General features: G+C 41.3%; 1 protein-coding gene across 5 annotated transcripts in view; it reads left to right on the top strand.

Moving 5' to 3' along the window:
- STEAP3 (STEAP3 metalloreductase) overlaps positions 1-14,040 on the top strand; it is a 102,238-nt gene that overhangs the window by 46,714 nt on the left and 41,484 nt on the right. For 3 of the 5 annotated variants that reach the window (XM_082630781.1, XM_082630782.1, XM_082630783.1), the window contains one exon: positions 505-3,215. The exons of the other annotated variants lie outside the window; for them this stretch is intronic. In XM_082630781.1, the coding sequence (XP_082486907.1) occupies positions 505-783 (279 nt within the window). In that variant the 3' untranslated portion in view covers positions 784-3,215. Of the gene's footprint in view, positions 1-504; positions 3,216-14,040 lie in introns of those variants that run through there. 5 annotated transcript variants of the gene reach the window in all.

Below are 14,040 nucleotides of genomic sequence, written 5' to 3'. Positions count from 1 at the left end.
GCGGGGGCTACTCTTCGTTGCGGTGCGTGGGCTTCTCATTGCGGTGGCTTCTCTTGTTGCGGAGCGCAGGCTCAGTAGTTGTGGCGAGCGGGGCTCAGTTGTTGTGGCAGGCTCAGTAGTTGTGGCACACGGGCTCAGTTGCTCCGTGGCATGTGGGATCCTCCCGGACTAGGGCTCGAACCCGTGTTCCCTGCATTGGCAGGCGGATTCTGCACCACCAGGGAAGTCCCCAAGCACTGTTATTTTATAGAATCCTTATGAATCAATGAATCCTGATATACTTTGACGTATGAGCATTGTTCTCTTGGGGAAACTGAGGCTCAGAGAGTTTAGATGGTATAAGATCACACAGAGAGTGAGTGACGGGGCTGGGATTTGAACCCAGAGCCCTACTAAGGCTGCCCTCCCTTCTTCCCCTCTGCCAAGTAAGCAGACAAGCCATTGGTAGGATCGCCGTGTCCATCCTCACCCTGACCCTCATTCCAGCCTTCTTTTCTCCGGCAGTCCACGCTGGGCTTTGTGGGCCTGGTGCTGAGCACCCTGCACACGCTCACCTACGGCTGGACCCGCGCCTTCGAGGAGAGTCGCTACAAGTTCTACCTGCCCCCCACCTTCACACTCACCCTGCTGGTGCCCTGTGCTGTCATCCTGGCCAAAGGCCTGTTGCTCCTGCCCTGCTTCCGCCGCAGACTCTCCAAGATCCGGAGGGGCTGGGAGAAGGACAGCGTCAAGTTCACGCTGCCAGTGGACCGCGCCCTGGCCCAGAAGACAAGCCATGTGTGAGGTGCCTGCACCCAGCTCCGGAAGCCAGACACAGGCAGGACAGTGCCCAGAGTCTCTCAGGACTGCTCGCCTTGATCATGCAGGACAACAGAATTACACACAGATTGGTGGGATGAGGTCTGAATTCCTGGGACGTGTGTGGTAATGTTCAGAATGACACACCTGTGTGTGATATGTATGTCCATATGTATTTCATATATATAACAGGATTTGCAATTATACTTACTTAGCTAAAAAGTTGAGTCCCTGAGATTTCAACCTGTAGATTTAAAAGCAAGTGTCAGATGTTAGGAGAACAGCAGCTCACACTATTGTGACAGTTACAGAGAGATGCACAGACTTTTTGCACAGAAAAGGCAGGGAGAGGCTTGCACTTTTATGGATTCCATCCATTTGTGCACCTCCCCGCCTGCCCCTTTTCGCTACTTTCCCAAGGCTTTTGGAGAACTGGGGCTCTAAGGTGGCAGGACAGACAGGAGCTCTGCCTGGAGCCCAATTTGGGTGCACAGGGCTGACGAGTCACCAGTGAGCAGGGGGTGCAGCTCCTTCTTTGGCTGCAGCAGGACGCCAGGCGGGATTGAGGGCACTGGGGGGGAGCCTGTGTCTGTCCTGGGTGCCACCTGAAGGCCCCTCCTTTGCCAGGTTAGGGGGTGGGAAGGGGGAGGGATTGGAGCTGAGCCTGCTCCCCCTAATTCTCCCGGAGCCGGGAGATCTTTTCCTGAAAGTCAGAAGTCACCACGGCAGCTGCAAATTGATCCTCCTGTGGGAGTGATGAAGTCACCTCCTTGCCAGAACCACTAATGAACCCTGTCTTGAGAACAAGTGTAATTTCTTTCCTCCCTTTAAGTTGGTGATGACCGTTCTTTAAACCGCTGTGCCTTCTCACCTTGTAAATCATGAGTTTGAATGTCTCCCAGGAAGGCCTCGAGCAGACCCTTTAAAAGTTGGTTCAGGGGGAGGGGAAAACAAGACCCAGAGCGCTCAGCGTGACAGCCCCGCCCTTCTTGGGACCCCCTCCGGGGGGCTGACGGATGATTGTCCTCACTGAACTGGCTCTGTGGAAGGACACTGGGGACCTCTTCAAATATCTTCTGCTGCTACCGGCCAGAGAGCCTGCCTTCCGAGCACCCTGAAAACCACACTGGCTCCAAGTTCCTCCTAATTCAGGGTTATGTTTCAAAATAGCTGGAAGGGTCTTTTCCTCCAAAGCCACAGATTTGAAACACTGCTGCTCCAAAGCACAAGAGCCTGCAGGACATGTATCCTTGAATCACATGCCATCCCTCACTGATTCACACTGAAACTGTTTTTATTTCCCCTGTAGAGAGAATCAGCTGTTCTCGGCTGAGCCCCCAACCCATGGCAGAACCAGGATGATGTGTCATCTTTGAACACAAAGGGGTGCGGTCCTGATGGAGGACATCAGTGAGATGTACCCAGGATGGGGGTATTGGTCACGCTTATATTCTTAGGTCTCCTGGGCCAGAGGGCATCTTAGGATGGAATAGAGTCAGCTGGCAAAAGCTGACCCAAGAGCGCCACAGGAGAGGATGCTCCTGCCTCCCCACAGAGACTGCACTAGCTCGTGGCTGTGAAGCACATTAGGGTCCTTTAGCGAAAAGGGAAAAAAAAAAAGAGCCAAGTGCAAGTATATCTCATTGGGCCAGTGACGGATGGAGGCAAGGTCGTGCAGGCAAAGCCGCCTGCTTCTTGCAGATGTTTTCCATCTGCAGCTCAAAGGCTGAGCAGCCCAAGCTTGCTTCCCAGATGGGCCCTGGTGGAGTGGCAGCCTTGGCCTCAGAGAGGCTTGCTGGAAAGGAGGCAGGCAAAGCAGACATGTCAGCATTTGCTTGACAAAATGAGGGCCCATCAGTTTCCTGCCGATAGGAAGCAGGGAGAACATGGGCACCTGGGACCCACCAAGGATTATCAAGCCCGGTCAGTACTGGCTGCGCTTTTTCTCCGGCCCTCCCCAGGCCCAGGCTGTTTCCTTGTACCAAAGAGGCTGACACAGAGCGAAGTTTAATGTGCCCCCGTCCCTTCCCCGCCCACCCCCTGCTGCAGGTGCTCCTCAGGTGGGGACAGGTGCAGCAGAGGACCCGGCCACCCCCAAACTGGACACTCAGCTCATGAAAGGCCGGGTGGGCTGTGTGCGTGGCCTTGACCTGGTGTCCGCTGCTGCCCTCCCCTACCTCATCAGGCAGCTGGCAACAGCACCCCCACGAGAGCAAGTCACGCCCTGACAGCCTGGGAAATTCCGTGTGCCGCTGGGTACAAAAGTGCCTGAACCAAAGTGCTCTGGAAACCCTAAAGGCCGTGGTCTGAGGTTGAACGTTGAAAATCGATGTTATTGGAACTGTTTGTGTGTTTTGTTTTTACCTGGTAGAGCTTGTCGGAGAAGCAGCAAAAATAAATACCTAACTTCCCGTGAATGTCAGGCTTTTATTTCTGTTGCACTGATCACCTGCCCATTCATGTGTTCATTGGCCCGGTGAGCCTTCTGATTGGAGCGTGCTCTGAGTCAGGCAGCGTGCAAAGTGAGCACAGAAGGATCTGGGCCAGAGCTCACCTCTGAGGAAGGGACACGCAGACCTGCAGAGACAAGGCCAGTAAGGAGATGGACGAGATCCAGGTGACGAAGTGCCAGGGTATGTGAAAGGAGTACCAGGAAGGCTTCCTGGAGGGAGCAGTGTCTGTGCTGTGGTCTGAAGGCTGTGGCTTTAATGTAGGTTAGAGCAGCAGTGCCTCTCAAACTATCATGCGCTCAGGAGTTGCATAGGGATCTCGTTCAAACACAGGTTTGGATTCATGGGTCAGGGATGAGGCCCGAGACTGTGCATCTCTAGTAAGTTCCCAGGTTACACACATGGTATTGATCCTCAGACACAGTAACAAGGGCTTAGACAGCTTCCTTTGTCTCTGCTGTGCTATAGTCTATGGCCCACAGACCAGTGCATCTCTGCCCCATTAAGCTTCCTCTGGACTCTGGTTCCCTGGCTGCCCTGGTGAGATATGCCTCTGTATACTGCGGATGCTGCTGCAAGCCCCTTGTTCTCTTAAAGGCAGAGGGAGAAAACACTTCACCAGAGCTACAGCCTTGCACCCTGTGTGCTCCGTGTAGGATGCCTCCAGGTAGACCCACACATCAGCCCTGGGTCCATCAGGAAAACAGGAACTCTTCACAGAACACCCACCTGTCATGCAGTCAAGCTTTTCTACTGAAGCAACCAGAAATGTCTTCCTGTACTGGGAAATAAAAAGGAAACCTACATGCAGGAAGCAGTCTAGTGACTAAAAACCGTTTCTTGGGAACAATAACCAAAAGATGGCTTTGCCATTTTGAGCCCATGAAAAGAGTTTTCCAAAATAAGAAACATGGCCAGAAAAAAACTTCACAACAAATAATTTTCAAAAAGAACAAAAAAATCTTGTGCTCGAAGGTTTGTTTCTCTACTTTGCATCCTCCCACACATAATGCTGGGAGAGTTAAGTTTAAAAAGAAGTGATAAAATCAATGAAAAAGTATCCATTATTTTGGTAGTTCACATAAGAACTAAAGAGCGACCAAAATAACTCATATTAGTTAAAGAGAAGAATTATCATTCAGTTACTTGAAAAGCTGAATCTGTTTCAAAAGCGATGAAGGGGGACCCTTGGATGTACAGAAGCCCACTTGCCCTGGATCTCTTTAGAAAGAGGAAGTTGGCATCACTAGAGCAGAAACTCTCAATCCCACCAGACTAGCACCAACTTTTTCTAGCAAATATGTTGAAAATTCCTTCATTAACCTAAGATGAAATTCAGAAATAATATAACCTACTTATGTGTGTAGTTTTTTTCATCAATATAAGGTCTTGATTCAAATATAAAGTATAAATAAATCCAAAGTCTAATTTACACTAACATGCTTATAATACTAATAATGAGTAGTAATTATTATAAGTAATAAGCTTACAGTAAATAAGTTGGTATTGAGAGAAATACAACAACATTCAACTAAACACTGTTGACCCTCTTTATAATTGACATTTTAAAATAAAGGCTAAAGAAGTGTAAGAGAGTGTGTGTGCGCTCACGTGAGTGTGTGAAACAGTGTTGAATCCTATGGAGAAGTCAAGTAGGGTGAAGACTGATAAATGTCCACAGAATTTGGAAATATAGAAACTTTAGGGTAAGAATTTCAATAGAATGTTGGGGATACAATCAAGATTGGGAATAAGTGAGAAGTAAGGAAATGGAGGCTAGTTCTAGATACTCTTTTGAGATTTGGCTGTGAAGTGGGGGAAGAGAGGATTGTAGATAAAGGGGGTTAGAAGGAGAGCTGGTTATTTTTTTCCCATGGTTCTGACCTGAGCCTGTTTTAAATGTTTCTGGAAAAGAACAAGATGACCTGGAGTGGTTGAAGATGAGAGAGAGAGAGAGAGAGAGAGAGAGAAAGATCAAAGTCCTAGAAGGTATGGGAAGAGATGAGGTCCAGAGAACAGGTGGCTTTAGTGAGGAGGAGTGCCAGCTTGTCTTTTAAAATTAGGAGAAAAGAATAGGGGCCAATGAGGGGAGGATTTACTCCTGGTGATGTAAGGTGTGGAAGTTCTCTTCTGATGCTGTCTATACCCTTCGTAGAAAAGTAGTCAATGCCATCTGTTGAGAGTGACAGGGAAGGAAGTTGTTTTGGCCCTGAGGGTTGAAGAGGGAGGAGAAGTTTAAAAGTAATTGTTGGAGAAAGTGAAAGAGGACCTGACCAGAGAAACATGGTAGGATTAACCAAAAACAAAACACCTTGTTTAGAACAGTTTTTGTCTAAGATGAAACATACTAATTGTGTTTCCTGGAGAGTGTGCAAAGTAGAATTTTTGCTCAGTTAAATTCTATTTCCCCCCACCAATTTCTGTAATAGTTCCAGACAGTTTATCTTAGTTCACTTTGATCTCCAGTAGTTACTCAAAATGCTTTGGCTTCATTTTTGTTTTCTCTGTTCAGAAATGAACAGTCATAAATGGAACCTTTGATGTACCTGGCAACCAAAACTTTCCACTGCTAATTCTCCCATAAAGTGAATAATCAACCCCTTGTTTATTGAGTGTTGATTTTATTTACTGGATCAGAAACCTAGCTTATTTCTATAATATCCAACATATGCAGAGCCTACTCTTGAAAATCTAATTTTACCCAACAGTTGAAACTTTTCCCCAACTAAAGAATTTATTAGGGCTTAACTTCCTGAAGAGTCTATCTGTTATAAAACAACTAGTTCCTGGACACACACACACACACACAAAAAAAAAACATACTTTTTAATACACTGCTGAACTCTCAGGCGGTAAGGGAAATCACCAGGCAGAAAATAAATGGGAATACACATGCACATGCAAATAAATGAACAAAACAATGCTCTCCGTGGCTCCTGGCAGAAGCAAATTTAAGTCCTTTCTGAAGAAAAGCAAACACAGTTCAGATTAACCAAATAGGAACTCAGTATCAAAGATCAACAAACCACAGGGGAGAATCAGCAGAAACACAGCTCCAAGGAACAGAATTATCAAAATAGAATAATGATGTACTAAATATCTAAGGAATTAAAAAGTAGAGTCATGAAAATAAGTAAGCAATGAGACACTATGAAAGGACCAGGCATGATGAAAAATAGAACCTTCAGAAATGAAAAACTGTTGGAAACAAACCTAATTTGAGAGATTTAACAATAGACTAAAGAAAATTAATGAATTCTAAAATGGAGGTGAAGAAATTACCCAGATTGCAAAAAAAGAGACAAACGGATTAAAAAATATAAAAGGTTAAAAAACAGAGGTTAAAATTAAAAAGAGTAACATGAAAATAACTGGAGCTCCAGAAAGAAAGAATGGAGGAGAGGCAAATTTTAAAAAATAAAGGCTAAGGATTTTCCAAAAGTAATAAAGACTGAAATCCAGAAAAAACAATGCATACCACCAAGCAGGAAAGCAAACTTTAAAAATAAAACCACACTTAGACCCACTAAGAAGCCCTTAAAAGCAGCCAGAGAAGAATGACAGATCATTTAAAATTGTGAAATTATAACAGACTTCTTAACAAAGTAATGGAAATCAGAAAATAGCAATCTAATATCTTGAAATTACAGAGAGGAAACAATTGTCAACTTAAAATTGTAAATCTAGAAAAACTGATTTTCAAGAAAGAAGGAAAAATACAAAAATTTAGAGAGTTTACCAATAGTTCTTACCTAAAGAACTTCTAAAAAGTACACTTCATGTAGAAGGAAAATGATCCTAAAGGGGGAATCTGAAAAGCAAGAAGGTATGGTGAGTAAAGACATGGTGACTGTGAAGGTAAATATAAATAAGCCTTATCTATTTAAATTATAATAATGTTTATTTATGAATTTTTTTAAGGGCACACTAAAAGACAGATAACAATGACGTGTAAGTTGATTGAGTAAAGGATTGAGTTAAAATGTTCTGAGACCCTTGTATTTGGGAGCAGGGGAAAATTATGGACTAATTTAGATTTTGTTCAATAAGCCTGGAAAAATGTCAGGGGAAATCACTAAAAAGCTAAAAATATAACATCCAAAACCTTAAGAGGGGAAAAATGAAAGAAGAAAGCAAACAAACAATTCTTGAAAAGCAAGAAACAAGAAAAATAGCATAGAAAAGGCAGGACATGTTGAAATCAAAAAGTAGGTGTTAGAAACAAATCCACATATATATCAATAATCACAATAAATATAAATGAATTAAACCCTTGAATTAAAAGATAGAGATGACTAGATTGGATTTTCAATATAGTTATATGCTATTTATTTTTATCTTTAGGTAAAGATAAAGGTATAATAAAAGAGATGTTATGCAAAAGCAAACTAAATGAAAGTTGAGGTAGCTAGGTTATAATCACATAAGGATACTTTATGATAAAGGACATTATTAGGGATAGAAAGAGTCACTATGGAATGATAAAAGGAAGAATTAAACATTTTATAATTGTATGCATTTAATAATATAGCTTCAAAATCATAAAGAAGAAAAACACTGTGGACAAATCCATCATCATACAAAAAGTTATGTGTGTACGTGTGTGTACAACACAACAAGCTTCATATAAAAAATAGGGAACTTATATTCCCCTCAAGAAAACAAATTGAAAACATATTAGACCTGAGCAAATCTCAATAAATTTCAAAGAATAAATATCATATAGACTACATTCTCTAAACATTGTGCAAAAAAGTTAGAAATCAAGAATAAAGGCTAGGGCTTCCCTGGTGGCACAGTGGTTGGGAGTCCGCCTGCCGATGTAGGGGACGCGGGTTCGTGCCCCGGTCTGGGAGGATCCCACATGCCGCAGAGCGGCTGGGCCCGTGAGCCATGGCTGCTGGGCCTGTGCGTCCGGGGCCTGTGCTCCGCGACGGGAGAGTCCGTGGCAGTGAGAGGCCCGCGTACCGCAAAAAAAAAAAAAAAAAAAAAAAAAAAAGAATAAAGGCTATATTTTAAATATCCACACATTTTGAAATTACATTTCTAAATAAATCATTAATCAAAGAGGAAATTATAATGGAAAATTTTCAAAAATGTAAAACTATATGGTAATTAAATATCTCCATACCAAAAATTTGAGGATGCAGCAAAAAGTATTACTTAGAAGGAAATCAATAATCTCAATAGGAAATAATGCACTAAGAATCCAACGCAGAAAAAGTAAAAAGAGAAATATACTACATATAAGAGCTGAAACTGGTGAAATAGAAAACAAAGATCATTAAAGAGGACTGACAAAGCCAAATGTTGATTTTTTTGATAAAACTAATCAAACGGATAAATCTTTGATAAGGCTGGTCATGGAAAAAAAAACAGAAAAGCCTCAAAGGAATAATTTTAAGTATAAAAAGACAAAACTATACATGAAACAGAAATTTAAGAGATGAGAAAAGAATACTACAGAGTTTATGTGATTAAATTGGACAACTTAGAATGGACAAAATATAACTTACCAAAAGAAGAAAGTCTGAATATTCCTAAAGTCATTAAAGAATCCATATCAGTAGTTTAAAATTTTCCCACCAAAAAACCCAAGGCCCAGATGGTTTATCAGCAAAATTCTACTAAACTTTCAAGGAACAAATAATTCTATCTTATATAAACCCTCCCAAATATTATAAAAAGATAAACTACTCCCCAACTTATTCTAAGGGGGAATGAGTAATAATAAAAATAGACAAGAATTATATAAGAAGGAAAAATTATAGGTCAGTCTCACTCCTAAACATAAATGCAAAACTCCTAAATGAAAATATTAGCAAACTTAACCTTGTGATATATAAAAAGGTCGTACATCATGACTAAGTTTGACTTTTCCCAGGAATACAAGCATAGTTTAATATAAATTCTATAAATATCATTCACTTCATTAAAATTTTTATCATCTCAATAGATACAGAAAAAGATAAATTTCAATACCTAGTCATGATTTAATTTTTAAATTTCTTAGCAAAATAGTAATAGAAGGGAACTTTCTTAACCTGATAAATGTAATCTATTAAAAACTTATAGCAAATATCATTCTTAATGGTGAAATGTTAGTAGCAGTTCACTTAAAATCAGAAGTAAGGATGTCCACTATCACCACTCCTATTTAAGATTGTACCAGAGGTACTAGCCAGTGCAAAAGAAGAAAATAATAAAAGAAATAAATGATATATAGAACAGGAAAGGAAGACACAAAACTGTTGTTATTTACCGATAATATAATTGCATATACTGGAAACCCAAAAGAATCTACAAATTATAATAAGAGAATTTAGCTATTTTTTAATAGCTGACTCTCTTTTAATGGGAAACTATGTCTAAATAACTAAAAGAAAGCATGAGAATTGTATCTCACCAAATAGTATCAATAAAGAGATAGAAAATGACCATACTGGACTTTGATCTTGGACTTTCCAGCCTCCAGAACTATGAGAAAATTAGTTTCTGTTGTTTTATGCCACCCAATCTATGGTATTTGTTATGGAAGCCTGACCTTACTGAGTTAACCATGGAAGCAAGAAGGCAGAAAGATGATATATTTAAATTGCTGGAAGATAAAGACAGTCAACCAAGAATCCTAAATCCAATAAAACTATCCTTGAAAAATGAAGGAGATCAACTTCCAGCATCAGTGTGAGGAGCTCCCACTCCCCAGTGAAACTGTGAAAATTATTTAAACCAGCATGTAAAGCCTCTGGAAATGGTCCTAAAGGCAAATAGCAAATGGAGAAGCATATGTTTAAGAAAACCTTCCCCCCAAAATTGGTAAGAAAGGCAAGAATGTGCAGTCCTTGAACGAAGACCACTCCCTCCCTCCCTCTCCCAGCTCAGTGAGGTAAAGACTCCAGACTCCTGCAGCCAAGGACACAGGGCTCCCTCTCCTCAAGCGCAGTTGAAGGAACTTCAGTGTTTCTCATCCTATCCCCAGCTGCCTATTGCTGAGGCTAATTCCAAGCAAGTGTCGTTGAGAGGTGGGAGCTCCCTTCTCCTGTTCAGCCCCCACTTATAGAATAGAGGTTGTACCTTGGATGTGGCATGCTGAGAACATTGGGGCCCAACTGCCTTTGCCCCAACTGATGAGGTGGGTGGCTTCATGCCAGGAGAGACAAGACAAAGGGACTTCAGGCTGCCGCCATCACATTCCAGTGATCGTTCAGCTCCTAGAGAAGGGGTATCATCAAAGAGAAGCTTGTCATCATCCCCACCTGCAGCTCTAGAGCCCTGGCTCAGAGATTTTGCCTGGGTGGAGAAGCAGGCTGTAAAATAGGTAGCTCTTAATCTCTTCCCAAAGGAACTGATTTTATTTTCAACAGAGCATGGAAAACTTCAAACCTAAGAGCACTGTCAAGAACAGTGAAGGTTTAGGTGAAATGCAATGAGGGAAAGATTCATGGATTTTTAAGAAAACGTAACCTAGGGACCTCCTTGGTGGTCCAGTGGCTAAGACTCTGTGCTCCCAATGCAGGGGGCCTGGGTTCGATCCCTGGTCAGGGAACTAGATCCCACATGCTGCAACTAAAAAGATCCCACATGCCACAACTAAAGAGCTCACATGCCACAACTAAAAAAAAAGATCCTGCATACCACAACTAAAAAAAAAAAAGATCCCGCATGCCACAACTAAGAGCCAGTACAGCCAAATAAATAAATAAATATTTTTTAAAAAAATTAAAAGAAAACACAACCTAGACTGTAGGGTGGCTAGTTTATGAGAGAACTATGGAATAAGACTGCTGGGAGGAACCCTCTTGGAGTCAGAACAAATATCAAACACAGACCTCAGAAACTATTCTTTCAAAGGAGCCACACTTTGATGGGATTAGTTTGTAGAACATTTGTTCCCTGGGGCATTATTGGAAACAATAGATCAATAAGCTAGCAATAAGTGGGGTTTAACAACTGGGTGTGGTCAGGGAAAGAGAGAAGGAGAACCCTACCAATACCACTATCATCCCAAGGTGACTGGGGGAATATCCAAATTGGGCCCACTGATGCTGAAAACTCGGCCTCTGTGCACCAGTGCCTAATTGAATCTTGGAGACAGAGTTTTGAGTAAAGTAGAAAAGAATAGCTTTATTGCTTTGCCAGGCAAAGGGGGACACAGCGGGCTCCTGCCCTCGAAAACTGTGTGTCCCAACCTGGGAGGATTTGGTGAGGAGTGTTATAGAAATTGTTCAAGGGTGGGGTGCCTGACAAGATTAGGGTGTGTGCAGGGCCTGCCCTCCTTTAATCTGGTCTCAGGTAATGTCTTGATGAGTTTCTCTGGTTCCTTTAATCTGGCCTCAGGTGGTCTTCTGGAATGAAGAATGCTGACATCTCCCATTTGTTGGGGGTTTCAGTTCTATAAAGATATTGTTATGTGTATCTCTTGAGGACCCTGCCCCAAGGCTGCACTATTGTTTCTTGGCTGCTCCTCCCTTGTTTCTGCATCCCCTCCCTTCCCTGATTAGCAACTGTTTGAATCTGCCCTTTGGGACTCAGGAAAGGTCATGGAGGCTGGAGTCTGTTCCCTACAAACAAGGAATGGGGGACACAGAAAGGCTTCTGAGCCCAGGAGCCCTGCAGGGTCCTGCTTGGTTTCACTGCCTGAGGAGCAACGTCAGAGGCTTCACACTTTATGGGAGGGAGAAAATAAACGTCACTAAAATAATCCAGTCACTAAAAAACAAACAAAAATAACAAATCTTGGTGGGGGAAAGGGGGAGACCAGAACCCAGAGTTGCTACAGTATATTATCTAAAATGTCCAGTTTCCAACAAAAAATGATGAGGCATACAAGAAACAGGAAAATGTAACCCATACACCATGGGAAAAAAGCAACAAAAGCTACCTCTGGAAACAACTGGATATCAGATTTTACAGAAGAAACCTCAAAATACCCATTATAAATATGTTCAAATATGAAGGAAAAAAGAAGACATTCACAGGTAATAAAAACTGAGATAATTCATCATTAGCTGACCAGCCCTACAAGATATACTAAAAGAAGTTTTTCAGGCTGAACTGAAAGGACACTAGACAGTAACTCAAGCCCAGATGAAAAATAAAGAACACCAATAAAGGTAACTACAGAGGTAACTATATAAATGTATTTTTTATTTGTAGTTTTCTCCCATCTGACTTAAAAGACAATGTGTAAAGCAATAATTATCATCTGAGTTGATGGGCACACAGTGTATAATGGTGTAATGTATACAACAATAACAGCTCAAAGGGGGGGGATGGAACGGAGCATATAGGGGCGAAGCTTTGTACAAGACTGAAATGAACTTGGTATCAACCCAAACCAAATTGTTATAAGTTAATATGTCAATCACAATTCCAAAAACAACCAGTAAGAAAATAATATATAGTAAAAGAAATGACAAGGGAATTAAAATGGTACACTAGAAAATGTCTATTTAACACAAAACAAAGAAAGAATGCTGAAATTGAGGCAAAAGAAGAAGATATATAGAAAACAAATGGCCAGATGGAGACATAAATCCTACTTTATTAATAATTACATTATATGTAAAAAGACTGAACACTCCAATGAAGAGGCAGAATGGGGGTTTCCCTGGTGGCGCAGTGGTTGAGAGTCCGCCTGCCGATGCAGGACACACGGGTTCGAGCCCTGGTCTGGGAAGATCCCACATGCCATGGAGCAGCTGGCCCCGTGAGCCACAATTACTGAGCCTGCGTGTCTGGAGCCTGTGCTCCGCAACAAGAGAGGCCGCGATAGTGACAGGCCCGTGCACCACGATGAAGGGTGGCCCCCACTTGCCACAACTAGAGAAAGCCCTCGCACAAAAACGAAGACCCAACACAGCCATAAATAAAACAAATAAAATTTTTTTTTAAAAAAAGGCAGAAGGGATTTTCTTTACATGACCCAACTATCTGTTGGCTGAAAGAGAAATACTTTAGATTCAAAACCACAAATAGGTTGAAAGTAAAAGGATAGAAAAAGATATTCTATGCAAACAGTAACCAAAAGTGAACTAGCATGACTCTCTGAAAAAAGACAAATAGATTTAAGACAAAATTAGTTAATGGAGACAACATTTTAAAACAATAAAAGAGTCAATATATCAAAAATATATAACAGTTATAAACATATATGCACCTAACAACCCCTCAACTACATGAAGTAAAAACTGTCAGAACTGAAGAGAAAAATAGACAATTCAAAAATAATAGTTGGAGACTTCAATAGCCCACTTTCAGTGATGGATAGAAAACTTGACAAAAGAGCAATAAGAAAATCCAAGATTTGAACACTATAAACCAACTAGACTTAATACATATCTATAGAACACTCCAACAGCAGCAGTGTACACCTTCTTCTCAAGTACACAGGGAATATTCTCCAGGACAGACTATACAGTAGACTATAAAACCAGTTCCAATAAATTTTAAAAGACTAAAACTATACAAAGTATGTTCTCCAACCACAATGGAAAGAAATTAGAAATCAATAACAAAAATATATTTTGGGAATTCACAAATATCTGGAAATTAAATAACATATCAATGAGTCAAAGAAAATAACACAGGAAATTAGAAAATATTTTGAGATGAATGACAATAGAAACATAACATACCAGAGCTTATAGGATATAACTAAAGCAGTGCTTAGAGGAAAATTATAGCTGTAAATACTTATATTTAAAAAGAAGGTCTCAAATCAATAATCTGAATAAACTAGAAAAGCAAGAGCAAACAAAACTCCAAAAAAGCAGAAGGAAGGAAAAATAAA

The sequence above is a fragment of the Mesoplodon mirus genome, assembly GCF_964341445.2.
Source record: "Mesoplodon mirus genome assembly, chromosome: 8".
NCBI classification, from domain to species: Eukaryota; Metazoa; Chordata; class Mammalia; order Artiodactyla; family Ziphiidae; genus Mesoplodon; species Mesoplodon mirus.
Note: the sequence above shows the minus strand (reverse complement) of the source record. Positions and strands in the feature narration are given on the sequence as shown.